Raw genomic sequence first — 13,878 nt, 5'->3', positions numbered from 1 at the left:
TTATATGTATTTTTTTCTGAGCTAATTCAAAGTTCATATTTTTAATGTGTAAGTGGATGGGTTCGGATACTTTCTAATAAAACTCGGATACTTTATTACAAAGTTCGGATTCTACACCGTACAACTGGTTGTATAATCCATGAATTGGTCTTTTGTGTCTATTCTTTTTTAAAGAGTTCAATGTAAACACGACCCAGTTAAATCTACTGTCGTTTCTTGTTGAACCACTTACATAAAGAAATCATTTGACCTTAACCCAAACCTTTAATTTCGTGTCGGGTTCATTTATTGTTTTCGGGCATGTCATTGTTTGGCAGGTTTAGGTGTTGTTTGGCCTAGTTTATGTGAAATAGCTTTTACTTTCTAAAATGAGTTTTTTCATAAACTACTTTTTGAAAAAGTTGTGGTTGTTTGGCCTAACTTTTATAAAAGTAGTTTCTTAACAAATTGATGTGTTTGGCCTAATTACTTTTATTCGACTTTTTTGATTTTTTTGTTTACTATATAATCTGGGTCTGCGTTACACTTGTCAAACTTTTCACCTTTAAGAGTATTTTTTCTAATAAAAATTATGTAATGTCATAGTTACAACCGCAATTTTATACTGTGTAATACTCATAATTATGATATTCATGGTTGATGTTATCTCCTCGATTAGAAAGTTGCAATATCAACTTATTATGTTGCAAGATGATGAAACTCACCTACAAATATAATCAATTAGTCAAACTATAAACAAAAGCATTAAGCATTTATATTGGTGGGTACTTGAACTACAAAACAATTACTACGTACTTAGCCAAAGAAAAAAATAATTTTAAAATAAGACCGTCTTTTAGTTTTATTCTATGTGATATTACTTTTATAAGTCAAACATTCAATTTTTACATATAAAGGATCGTCTCACACTGAAAGGCGGTCTTATACATTATTGAAAGGGTCGTCTCATACTATTTTCATCTCAAATCGTAAATTATTTTTCCTTTTTATATAATTAATATTGAGCTTATATTTAAAAAAATACCATAAACCCAAATCATAAGCAATATACCGAGTACATAGCAATAATCAATGCCCACATGACTTAAAAAACTTACAATTAAAAGCAGCCGATTAACAAAAAAATAGGCAATAATAGAGTTAAAAATATTACAATTATAGAGTACAAAAAATAAAAAAACCAAAACAATTGCCCATCTAGTAGAGATTGCGAGAAGTAGAAGTAGAAGTAGGTATTTGCAGCTTCTGCTTTTAGTGGCTTTTTTTTAGGTTTTAACTTTTCAAAAGTAGTTTTACATCCATCTAATTTACAGTGTTTGGCCTAATTTCAATTTTTTCAGTTGTAAAAGCACTTGTAAATCTTGGCCAAACAGCACCTTAGTTTCAATAATCGGATACACTTCATGTACTTCATCTCAACTACAGAATCACTTTTTAACTAATATCCCGCCGGTATTTCATATTTTCATCCCAACCACACAATCACCCTACTTGACCCGTTCTTCAATACTTTTATTATTAGACCTTGTTTGGTTACTCTTCTAATTCATGGGAGTTTTAGAATCCCATGAATTGTGTTTTTGAATGCTTGTTTGATTACCCCAAATCTTATAAAATGGTGGAATTTAAAACTCCCTTGGAGTTTACAACTCCTACATAATGGAGGAGTTTAATTACCCATCCCCCTCATGGTCATTAGAAACTCCCACTTTTATTTCCCACCAAATTTACTAATTTGCCCTTAAAAAAAATAGAAATTTATATTAAACTAGTTTTATACCCGTGCAAAAAATGCACGGGTCATAATAGCAAGCGCTATTATTATATACATGAACATATAATTGAGCGTGATTAAATGTTCAATACCGTGACAATATAAATAGTGCATATTTGGAGATTCGGATTTTGATAAATATTAGATGCGTTGGAATGTATGTAAATTGTGAAATTTTAACTTATGTTTTAACATGAAATAAGTAATTAAAATAGAAATAAGAATAGGAATTGTGTTGAGGAGAGAGGGTAGTTAAATGAATAAGAAAACATGGGGGATCCACATATAAAAATTCAACCGCCAATCAAAAGCCAAGAAAAAACTCAGCTTTTATACTATGTAGATAAAGGTATATTTGTATTTATTAATCAAAATCATGTGAATTGAAATAATGTAACCAAATAATCCATGAGAGTTTAATTCATGGGAAAAAGTAGACCTGTCAAACGGGTCGGGCGGGTCGGGTCCCGGGTCGGGTCATACGGGTCGGGTCAGAATACGGGTCGGGTCAAATACGGGTCGAGTCGAATACAGGTCGGGTTATACGGGTCACGGGTCGGGTTAGGGTCAGAATACGGGTCAAGAAATAATTTCTAACGTCTTTTTTAAACGATTTTTTTAATTAAAAAAATATTTTTTTAAAATGTAAATCATATTTAAAATTAATATTTTAATGATATTCAACGTTTACATTAATTATATTGACATAATTATTAAAATAAAGTTTTTTTAATAATTATTTTATTATTAAATATTATAAAAGTTATATAAAATTAACTTTTTAGTTATTTTTGTAATTTTAAGTAATAAAAAAAATATTTTTTTAACTATTTTTTCAAATATAATATATAAATATTAATATTTTAATAAAATTCTTGATTTACCTTTGACCCAACGGGTCGACCCGTTCGGGTCGGGTCTCGACCCTAAAATAACGGGTCATTTCGGGTTCGGGTCAAACGGGTCGCGGGTCGAAAAAACCGGGTTTGTAACCCTGAAAAAACGGGTCGGGTCGGGTCGGGTTTCCGGGTCGGGTCGAATTTTGACAGGTCTAGGAAAAAGAAATTCCCACATGGCAACCAAACATACTTTTTGCAATTCATGTGAATTGTGATGTAGTAATTAAATTCATGTGAATTGCAAACTAACACATGAATTTGATTCTTTCATCAACCAAACGAGATCTTACTCCATCCGCCCCGATCAATTTTTGTACCTTGATTTTGGCACAAAGATCAGAGAAAGAGGAGAGAGTCAATTATTAGATGACCAGTGGATCAAATTGAGTGTAAATGATTAAATTGTTCATCAAATGAATTACTAAAATAAAAAAGACAATAATTGGTTAAGATACTCCAAAATGAAATAGGACAACAAATGATCAAGACGGAGGGAGTTCTATTTGAATGGTACCACAATTTTAGTATTTTTGAAAGGTATTTGAGGCAAGAATCGAGTATTTTTCATCTATCATAAGGTACATATTTTTTTAACAACGAGTAATTCTACCGTCCTCCGAGAGGACGGTACTCCTCACACACAAGCTATTATAATATTCCACTTGGGTGTATTTGTGTATTTGTGTTTGTGTGTGAGGAGTACCGTCCTCCGGGAGGACGGTAGAATCTTATCTTTATTAATTCAGAAGACAATGTTGAATGGAGAATGCGCCACGTCATTTGCACAACCTTTTCCTTTTTTAAATCCAGGTTATGGTGGGTCCCGTTGGTGTGCAAAAAAATTATTTCTTCAAATCGTTTGCCAATACAATCATGCGACAATTTCCGTCTTAAAATAAATTTATGAAATAATTACATACAATCGAAATAAATGAAATTAATTGCATATAATCGGAATGAATTACAAATCGGAATAAATGAAATAAATTACATATAATCGGAATGAATTACATAATTAATAATAAAATTACATAATTAATAATAAAATTACATAATTACGAGAATAAATTACATTTAATTGCGAGAATGAATTACATATAATGTGAATATATTACAGAAATTAATGAAATTAATTATTACAAACAATGCGAATAAATAAAATAACTAAATAATTTTTAAAACTAGATAGTACGGTGTTGTTGAGCGCTTATTAAGAGATCTATGTGCCGAATATGGTGAAACTCTTACTGATGTTAATCCGTCTGTAACTGGAAATGAACATTCACCCGATAGTTGTGGTTTTAACGCATCCTATTTACGTAGAGAATGTTCATTTCCAGTTAGATCACTGATCTACATTAAACATAATAACTGATATAAAACTATTAGATAATTACAATAGAAATGTAAAAATAAAATATTCATACCGTCCTAAATACAAACCCCTGCAATTTTGCACGGGTTTAAAACTAGTTTTTGTAATATTAATACACCCTTTTGTATAACGGAATCATCACCCTGTTTCATTTCCAACCGCAATATGTTGGAAATTGTCAATGATTGCCTGATTTTACAACGGAATCATCACTATGTTTTTGTATGAGAAAAAACACGAGTTGCAAAAGGCGCTACAGGGAGTAATGTCATCGTTGATAAGTTTGATAATATCCCTGTACTCGTGCCGTGTTTAACCGTAGCTGCGTTAATATTTCCGATTGCATCACATTCCACCCAAAACCTTCAATCATAGTTCAGACAGAATCACTGTCATTCAACAAAAGTAGATAAGCAGCTAAAAAAGATGCCAACAATTAATAGTCAAACTGGCTAATTAAACAACAGAAAAGTTTCGCAAACAAGTTGCATACACTCAAATCGGCTCAAAGGCGAAACTGTGTAATGTGTGCAAAGACTAGTTTCAAATTTTAACCATAAGCTACAACAGACCTGCAGAAAATAATTGAGAAGACAAATAGACTTGTATTCTCTTATTCATGGGAAAACCATCAAATCACGAGCACCATATGTTTTGGACAACACCAAGCTCTCCGAATATGTTTCCAATGCCGAAAAGGAGCTCATAGATTTATTCAATTCTTGTGGTTCGCAACTAGCTAAATTATAAGCCTTCTTCCCATAAACAAAATAGCCCCCATCCCTCTCACAAAAGAAAATCTTTTTTATTGAACCATCGTAAACCTTGAACGATAGATAACCACGCAAGCTTGATTTTCCCGAAAACCATAGAGTCCAAGGCCTCTTTTTGTTGTCCTGTTCTAGCACCCATATACTGGAACTTACCTTAGAAATAGTGAAAACCGCTAGTGACTCTCCAAGAAGAAACGGAAACAACTTCGAGTAGCGTGTTTCGTCTAAACTAAAAGGCAGCTCCAAAAAGGTGATAATTTCCTTGTCGAAGTCAAAGGAAGCAAGATAAGTTAAAAATCCACTCTTTTCTTTCTCATTTTGAACTACCCAGTATGCTGCCCCTTGAAAGTAAACTGCGGTTGACAGAGAATGAAATAGCCGAATTCTATTATAACTATTCGCATAAGTGACATTGATGGGATCATTTCTAACGGTCCATTGTTGATTACTAAGTGTATAAACTGCAACATATATCTTTTCAGACTTTTTATCAAGACTATAGTCACTTGTCAACCTAACCACTTTATAATCTTGAATATCAGGAGCGAACCCAAACAAATACTGACCAGGATCGAGCAAAGGCAGTGGATGCGGGCATAGTGGACAAGTGGGAATTACCAATGATTTGCGAATACAAGGGTTCCACAATCTCAATTCTTTGTGATTACAATAAACACTTCTTTGTCGGACTAAAAGCAACCCATTACAGCTACCTCTAATATGGTACTTGTACGACTCAGATTTGCGAAAAATGTGATCGGTTTCTTCAAGAGTTTCAGCATCACGAGTTGTCAACAAACACCCTTCGTTTTGAAGGTATCCCAAACTCTCGAATGCTAACAATAATTTATTATCATTCCCATTATTGATTTTACAAAGTTTGAAATGCATGTTAACAAAACGAGGGTTATCGATAATGGAACACCAAGATTTACATACGCACCTGAATCTTAATAGGGTTTTTGCAGGCAATGATAAGAAAATCAGAGTCCAAACTTCGGGTGGTAAGTACTTGGATTCTGAATGTTTGTTACTCATTGAAGAAGAAGAAGATGTTGATTTCTCCTTTTCAGTTGTGCTCTTCATTGTTTTCGGCATCTAATGAAGAAGAAGGAGGGTTTATGTGTGCGCACACTAAAATAAACACGACAACCGGGTCGAGCTTGAATCTAGTATAGCTCCGATTTTTCTATTTGAGAATCAGGTAAGTAATGCGTCGGGTTATTCGTGTCTGGCAATTTTGTCAGGTCTATTGGCAAATGAGTCAATTGGGTTTACTTTGAATAAGGTCAATTCGGGTCTGCCATTTATTCTTTTTTTGGGCCAGGTTATTTTGGATTTCAGACTAGTATTAGATATCAAGTTGTCGGGTTATTTACGGTGGGTCATTTCCCGTATGAGTCATTTTAGGCTGAGTTATTTTCAACTCATTGCACTTCAGATTGTAATTAGGAGCTAACAAAGAGCATCTTTTAAATTAATCTCCACTCTTATCTAGGGATGTCAATGGGGCAGGTACAAGTGGTTACCGTCCCGCATCCGCTCCGGTTGGGGTGGGGATGCGTAAAACTTTGGTGGGTGGTGGGGCGGGTGCGGGTATGAAAATTGTACCCGCCATGGGTAATGGGGCGGGGATGGATTTTGCATCTTACCCGCCTCATACCCGCCAATCATTTAAAAATTTAATATTATTAGGACAATTTTTTTAATATTATTTAGTTATAATTAAGATATAATGTTAATAATAGCTATTTTATAAAGTTTTTTTACTAACTTCTTTGGTGAAAAACTAAAATAATAAAGATAAATTCAAAAAAAATGGAAATTAATAGTGACTAAATCAACTTTTGCGAAAAAATTTATCGAATAAAATTATGGTGTGCCGGGTTAATGGGTAAGTGGGGCGGGTACGGTTTTATATTTTCGTCCGTTGGGGCGGGGATGCTTTTGGAAACTTATACCCGCCACGGGTGGTGGGGCGGGGATGGGGATGGGTCCAAGTTTTTCTTGGTGGGTACGGGTACGGGGGAGCCTATATCCACCACCGCCCCGCCCCAATGACATCCCAACTCTTATCCCCTATTTACTAAAAGAAATAGGCGAAACTCCAATTTTTTCCGCCTAAAACATGTTTCCTATAATAGTGCTTGGCATTTTTAGCATGTACTGTAAGTACTAAGTATGGGTAATTGGGTATACAATTATACATGATAGGTTATAAATGCACATAATCTTTCGTATTTAAATATTTATAACATTCAATATTTCACATTTGCACAAATTTTTATCTCTGATCTTTTTTGTGAAAAAGAAATTCTTTATTTTTTCTAAAGAACTTTATGATAAAGATTCATTGATTTTTTATGATAACAAGTTGTGGCTGAAAAATATATTATTAGTAGCAAATATTTATTACAAATTCATTGAGTTTTTATGATAAAAAGTTGCGGCTAAAAATTATTTTATTAGTAAATATTCGTAAATTAACATAATTAATTTCTCGGTAAATACGAAAAAAAAAGCTTTCAAAAAAATACTCATTTGAATACTTCTTACGGTTTAAATTTTTATTTCTCTAATCAAAATATAATGAGGAGAAAAATGAAAAATAAAAAAAATGTCAATTTAAATTACATAAATAATACACTCAAAGTAAAACTCTATAGATAACGTGCATATATAATATATTGCACGGGATCTATACTAGTTATATACAAAGAGGATAAGTATGTACTCCGTAATTTATTTTTCCTCTAAAATGCGTTCTTTTAAATAAGGATATAATGCAATGTGATTAGATTTTCTTTCAAACAAATATAATATTTTCATTAATCTATAATTTTCTTTTATTAAACTCTAAACTCAATATTTTAATTAATAAATATATTTGGTATAAATTCATAAATTATAAAATGTTAAATCTCTCTCATTTGATGTTGTTATTAATGATTTGACGCATAATTTTCGGGTCATATTCGGGTGATGTAGTTCGGGTTACTTTGAGTCTCGAGTCCGTCTTTTCGGGTTGGGTCAATCGGGTCAGGTCGCTTTTAGTATACAACTTGAGGTATAATAGTATTTCTTATTCATTTTTTTTTATTTTAAGAATTCAATTCAAAAAAAAAATTAAGTTTGTTATTTTCTAATTAACATGGAGTATTTTATTTTGGATGGCGATAGGGCGCCACCCGGTAGCGCTAAATCTTGGCGCCACCTTAATTAAATAAGAAATATATATATAAAAAAAAAATTGTTGATTTTCGTTTTTGCGCCAAATGTCGAAGGATAAATATGTAATTTTACCTTATCTTATAGGTATTTAACTAAAATCAAAACTCTTAACCAAATCAAATTATCTCCATCATAACAAAAAAATATTAATCAATTTAACTAAGAAAATATGTTACCGATATAGTCAATTTATAGGTATTCCACTAAGAAAATATGTTACCGATATACTCAATTTAATCTCGGTTATTCAATTTAGTTAGGCTTAACTTAGTTCACCATCCTTCGAAATCATTTTGTTTAGCTTAATTTAGCTTAATTCAATTCAGTATCGTCTTCAATTCAATTCATTAACACTTGTGTATTTTAAGTATAACTTTACTTTATAAATATATTCCCAACATATAATTTTGTCATCGATAAAAATTATAAAATATTAAATTGTCGCGATAAAATTTTAACATATTATATAATCCCTCCGTCAGTAATTTGGTTACCTTTGATTTAAATACTGCTCACGAGTAATAAAAAAACGTAAACAAATCAGTACAGAAATGGAGCACAAGAAAACAACATAAGAGTATACTTTACCATTTTTATCGTCTTTATTTATAATATAACATGACGGTCCAATAGAAATATTTGTTTCAACCACTTTAATTCACAAAATGACATGTTTCATATTCAAATTCTAACTAAAACAAATACAAAAAAAAAATAATAACAAAGATGTAAGCAAAACTGAAGTCAAGCCTAAAGATTGTAACTTTGGTGACAAGTAACTAAATATTCAAACTAAGGAATAAATAAAATGTAAACAATAAAGTATTGGACCAATAGTAAAAAAAAAAAGGTTTTTTGATAACTACTACCTTTGTATTACCATGTTATAAGAACTGCTACCAAAATAATTTTCGCTTAAAAACTACTACCAATAAATTTGATTTTTTTTAAAAACACTACCAAATCTCATCCAAACTCAATAAAACACAATCTCGGCCATTTATTTTTGAGTTTCCATCCTAAGTTGTTAATTTTATCCCTTAAACTAGTTAATTTGATGAAGTTTAAGCAACTTTTTTACCTTAATTACGTTAGATAGGTGAATTAGATGAAACTAATTTAAAGTGATTTTGCCCCAAAGTGATTGGCAAACGGTAGTATTGGTAATGCTAAAGAAATTAAGTTTACACCTTCAGATAGAAATTCAAAATAAATGGTTAAAATTGTGTTTTATTGGGTTTGAATGAGATTTGGTAGTGTTTTTAAAAAAAATCAAACTATTGAAACTGATACTTCTGATATGAATGCATTGATGTAAACATAAAGAACATGAGGAAGATTAGAATATTATGATTGTAGAATAAAGGAAAATATCTTGCAGAAGTTTATTAGAGAGAGTTGAGTTTGTTAGAAATTGAATTCTTTTATTATGAATTTCTTAAGATCAAATACATGAGCTGCTCTTGTATATATAGCAGCTGTTACACCGACTTTCTTTCAACTAACTATGGTTGAGTTAGTTCTTAACAGACTTAGTTAGGAAACTAACTAATTCTAACTAACTAATAACAACCATGAATTCTATACATCTAATATTCCCCCCTTAAGCTGGATGGGGTTGATAAACCAAGCCAAGCTTAGTAGACAAAAATTTGTGTTGAGCAGCACCCAATGGCTTAGTCATCAGGTCTGCTAACTGATGATTAGTTCGAATATGCTTTGTAATGAGGAAACCTTGCTCTTGTTTATCCCGGACAAAGTGGCAGTCAATGCTGAGGTGCTTGGTCCGCTCATGGAATACTGGATTATTGGAGATATGTATAGCAGCATTGTTGTCACAAAACAGCTGGATAGGTTGATGTATATGTATGCCAAGATCCTGCAACAATGCTTCTAACCAAACTAATTCAGAGGTAGTGTAAGATAAACTCCTGTACTCTGATTCAGCTGAGCTCTTGCTTACAGTGACTTGCTTTTTTGTCTTCCAAGAGATTAAGGAAGGTCCAAGCAGAACACAATAGCCACTCAAAGACCTGCAGGAATAGGCACATTGGCCCTAGTCTGCATCACTGAATGCAACCAGTTGTAAATCAGACTGAGAGCTATAGAATAATCCTGCATTTATGGTGCTCTTGAGGTATTTAACAACATGTAATGCTGCTTGGAAATGAGGCACTCTTGGAGCACTGACAAATTGACTGAGATGCTGTACACTGTATGAAATGTCTGGCCTTGACATGTTGAGATACAGTAGTCTGCCAATCAACCTCCTTTATTGCTCTGGATTTTCCAGAAGCTCACCTTGATCAACAGACAACTTTAAGCCTTGTTGCATAGGAAAAATTGCACCTGAACAATGCTCCATTTGTAAATCTTGTAAAATATCTAATATGTATTTCCTTTGATTAATCATGAGTCCTGATTTATTCCTTGAGATTTCTAACCCAAGAAAATATCTCATCTCTCCCAAATCTTTGATTGAAAAGGCTGAATGCAATTCTCTTTTGATACTATCAATCTCAGAGGCAGATGTGCCTGTCAATAGGACATCATCTACATAGACTAGGGCAGCTGTAAAGGACTGAAAGGTCCTGAAAATTACAAGCATGTGAGGTAAACAAAACATATAAATGATGACTATCTAACAGCTTACTAACAGAAAGAAGATTTTGTCTAAAATCAGGCACATAAAACACATTAAACAGGCTGATTTTATCAGTTAGCACGACTGTACCCATCATATGCACAAACTTAACACTACCATCAGGCAAACCAACCTTAATAGGCTTAGAAAAATAATGAATATCAGTCAGAAGATGCTTATCAAATGTCATGTGATCAGATGCTCCTGTGTCTATAATCCAATCAGTTGAATAAGAATGCTTACTAGCAGTAAAAACATCAGAACAAGAAGAGATCATACCTGCAAAATTAGCAGTAGACAGCTTAGGTTGTTGATCAGAAATTCTCTTAAGAACCTGATCAATAACAGAAGTAATAATGCCATCCAAGACTTCAGAATTAATGCCATTACTGGTAGAAACATTGCTGTTAGCACTCAAACCATTATGAATCTCTTCTGGAGAACCATCATCATCTAAAGGTGAATCAGCAAAAAGAACATCTGCATCATGTGCACCTCTATCTGGTGGTTTAGTAAAAGAAGCTGAAGTCTTGTCTTTCCCTTTATTCTTGTCATTTGGGAATCCTCGAATAACAAAGCAGTTAGCTGGATTGTGTCCAGTCTTCTGACAATGTGGGCACTTAGTAAGACCAAAACAGGTCTCTCTGGTATGACCATTCTTATTACAATGATCACAGTGTTTGACTGGAGCAGAACTGGTGGTAGCATTCTTAACAAAAGATTTCTTTGAATCATATTGTCTAAAACTTGCATAAGCGTTTGCTTCAGTCATTGCAGCAACAGTTTCTGTAATTTGTTTTTGGCGCTCAATCTTTTGCAGGAGACTCAATACCTTATTCATGGTAGGTAGAGGTTCCATTGAAAGAATTTGAGTCCTTATGCCATCATACCCATTATTGAGATTCATCAAAAACTGTATAACTTTGGCATTATTTTCCCTTTCCACTATCTTCTTGAGTAAGGAACATGTGCAAAGACTGATCTTTCCACAAGAACAAGTTGGTAAAGGGTCCAAACAATCAAGGGTTTCCCACAAATTCTTCATTTTTCCATAATACTCGACAAGAGACAAATTATCCTGAGAAACATCTCCTAAGTCTTTTGTTAACTGATAAACTTCAAGAGCATTAGACTGTCCATAACGCTCAAGTAAATCATGCCAAAAACTCTCAGAGGAAGTAACATACTTAAAATTCTCCCTTAAACCTTTCTCCAAAGAATTAGACAACCACCTCATTACCATAAAGTCACATCTTTTCCATTGTTTGTGACGCTTGTCTGTAACAGAAGGCATGACACAAGAACCATCTAATAACCCGTCTTTATTTTTTGCTGCCAAAGACATTAAGACCTCCCTTTTCCAACCCAAAAAATCATGGCCATCGAACAAAAAAGAAGCAAGAGTAGCAGTAGGTTGGTCAGAGGTTGACAAGAACAATGGGTCATCATAATAGTCAAGTGCAGAAGAAGAATCAGTAGAAAATGTTTCAGGCATTTTGATGAAATGATGAATACAGAATACTGATCAAAAATTTAGAAACAGGAACAGATCAAAAACTGAAAGAATAAAACTCGTGAATGCGGAAGCGTTTATACCTCTGATTCTTGATTATATGCAGGACAAGAAACCAGAAGAAATGAACCCCAGAATCATAGAACTGAACTAGAAACTGATACCATATTGAAACTGATACTTCTGATATGAATGCATTGATGTAAACATAAAGAACATGAGGAAGATTAGAATATTATGATTGTAGAATAAAGGAAAATATCTTGCAGAAGTTTATTAGAGAGAGTTGAGTTTGTTAGAAATTGAATTCTTTTATTATGAATTTCTTAAGATCAAATACATGAGCTGCTCTTGTATATATAGCAGCTGTTACACCGACTTTCTTTCAACTAACTATGGTTGAGTTAGTTCTTAACAGACTTAGTTAGGAAACTAACTAATTCTAACTAACTAATAACAACCATGAATTCTATACATCTAATACAAACTTACAAGTAGTACTTTTTAAACGAAAATTATGTTGGTAGTAGTTCTTAAAACCGTGTAATATAAAGGTAGTAGTTATCAAAAAACAATAATCATAATGACTACACGGGTTTCGAACTAAGCTTTACATACACCAGTTATGTGCAACTTAGCTTAATTTAATTATGCTCAATTTAGCTCGATTATTCAATTTAGTTAAGCTTAACTTAGTTCATTATCCTTCGAAATCATTCTATTTTGCTTTACTTAGCTCAACTGAGTTCTATACCGTTTTGTCTGGCTAAGTTCAATTTAATTCAATTCAATTCATTAACACTTGTGTATTTTGAATATAACTTTATTTTGACAATATAATATTCTATAAATATATTCCAACATATAGTTTTGTCATCAATAAAAATTATAAAATATTAATTATCGCGATACAATTTTAACATATTATATAATACCTCCGTCAGTAATTTGTTTACCTTCGATTTAAATACCGCTCACAAATAATTAGAAAAACGTAAACAAATCACCTATATATAGGGAGCACAAGAAAACAAGACAAGAGTATACTTTACCATTTTTATCGTCTTAATTTTATAATATAACATGACGGTCCAATACTATTTCAACAAGCTTAATTCGCAAAATGGCATATTTAATATTCAAATTCTAACTAAAACAAATATAAAAATAACAAAAATGTTGGTTATGAGTCTCGAACCCGTGTAGAACTTACCCCCTATTGCACTAAGAAACCATTGTGCCAAAGTCTGTTAATAGTTTCTACTGGGGATTGAGTAATATTTATAACTTGCAACAGCCTTGCCTCATGGTACAAATGCTACTCAATAGATCCCACAAAAAACGGCACTTTTGGATATTTTTTTTTAAAAATATTTATAATTGTTTTTAGGTTAGTTGTTATAACTTACAACTAATTAATAATGTTAACTTCCTATATTACTTTTAACATTATTTAATTTAAATTTCAAATTTAAATGGAGGGAAAGTCAAATAAGTAACAAATTTACAATAATACCCTCGGTGGCGCTCAAATTGAGCGTCACCGGGTGGCGCCATCTCATTATTCTTTTATTTTAGCTCATGTTCTTTGTATTTAATTTTGCTAAACTTTTCTGAACTAAATTTATAAGATTTAAACTGAACTAAACTTAATTTTTGCTGAACTTGA

The 13,878-nt window shown here is 32.4% G+C and overlaps 2 protein-coding genes across 2 annotated transcripts; both read right to left on the bottom strand.

The window, feature by feature from the left end:
- Window positions 1–4,665: 4,665 nt before the first annotated feature.
- LOC141587829 (F-box/kelch-repeat protein At3g23880-like) lies at window positions 4,666–5,907 on the bottom strand. The gene has a single exon (XM_074409296.1). The coding sequence runs from the start codon at window positions 5,905–5,907 to the stop codon at window positions 4,666–4,668; it is 1,242 nt and encodes a 413-aa protein (XP_074265397.1).
- A 4,417-nt stretch (window positions 5,908–10,324) lies between these two features.
- On the bottom strand, window positions 10,325–12,407 carry LOC141587828 (uncharacterized). Its single transcript, XM_074409295.1, has 3 exons — window positions 12,374–12,407; window positions 10,699–12,217; window positions 10,325–10,643 (listed from the first exon to the last, which is right to left on the bottom strand). The coding sequence occupies exons 1-3, from the start codon at window positions 12,405–12,407 to the stop codon at window positions 10,325–10,327; spliced, it is 1,872 nt and encodes a 623-aa protein (XP_074265396.1).
- Between the last annotated feature and the right edge of the window lie 1,471 nt (window positions 12,408–13,878).

The sequence above is a fragment of the Silene latifolia genome, chromosome 6 (assembly GCF_048544455.1).
Source record: "Silene latifolia isolate original U9 population chromosome 6, ASM4854445v1, whole genome shotgun sequence".
NCBI lineage: Eukaryota > Viridiplantae > Streptophyta > Magnoliopsida > Caryophyllales > Caryophyllaceae > Silene > Silene latifolia.
The sequence above is the reverse complement of the archived record's forward strand: the minus strand, read 5'-3'. Positions and strand labels throughout refer to the sequence as shown.

What these genes read in the sequence shown, in the direction of transcription:
- LOC141587829 (XM_074409296.1), bottom strand. Translation starts at nt 5,907, where the DNA reads ATGAAGAGCACAACTGAAAAGGAGAAATCAACATCTTCTTCTTCTTCA.
- LOC141587828 (XM_074409295.1), bottom strand. Translation starts at nt 12,407, where the DNA reads ATGCATTCATATCAGAAGTATCAGTTTCAATATG. An exon ending in GAAGTATCAGTTTCAATATG is followed by an intron (nt 12,218 to 12,373) that starts GTATCAGTTTCT and finishes ATTTTTGATCAG; the next exon opens with TATTCTGTATTCATCATTTC. An exon ending in CTTCTTTCTGTTAGTAAGCT is followed by an intron (nt 10,644 to 10,698) that starts GTTAGATAGTCA and finishes TGTAATTTTCAG; the next exon opens with GACCTTTCAGTCCTTTACAG.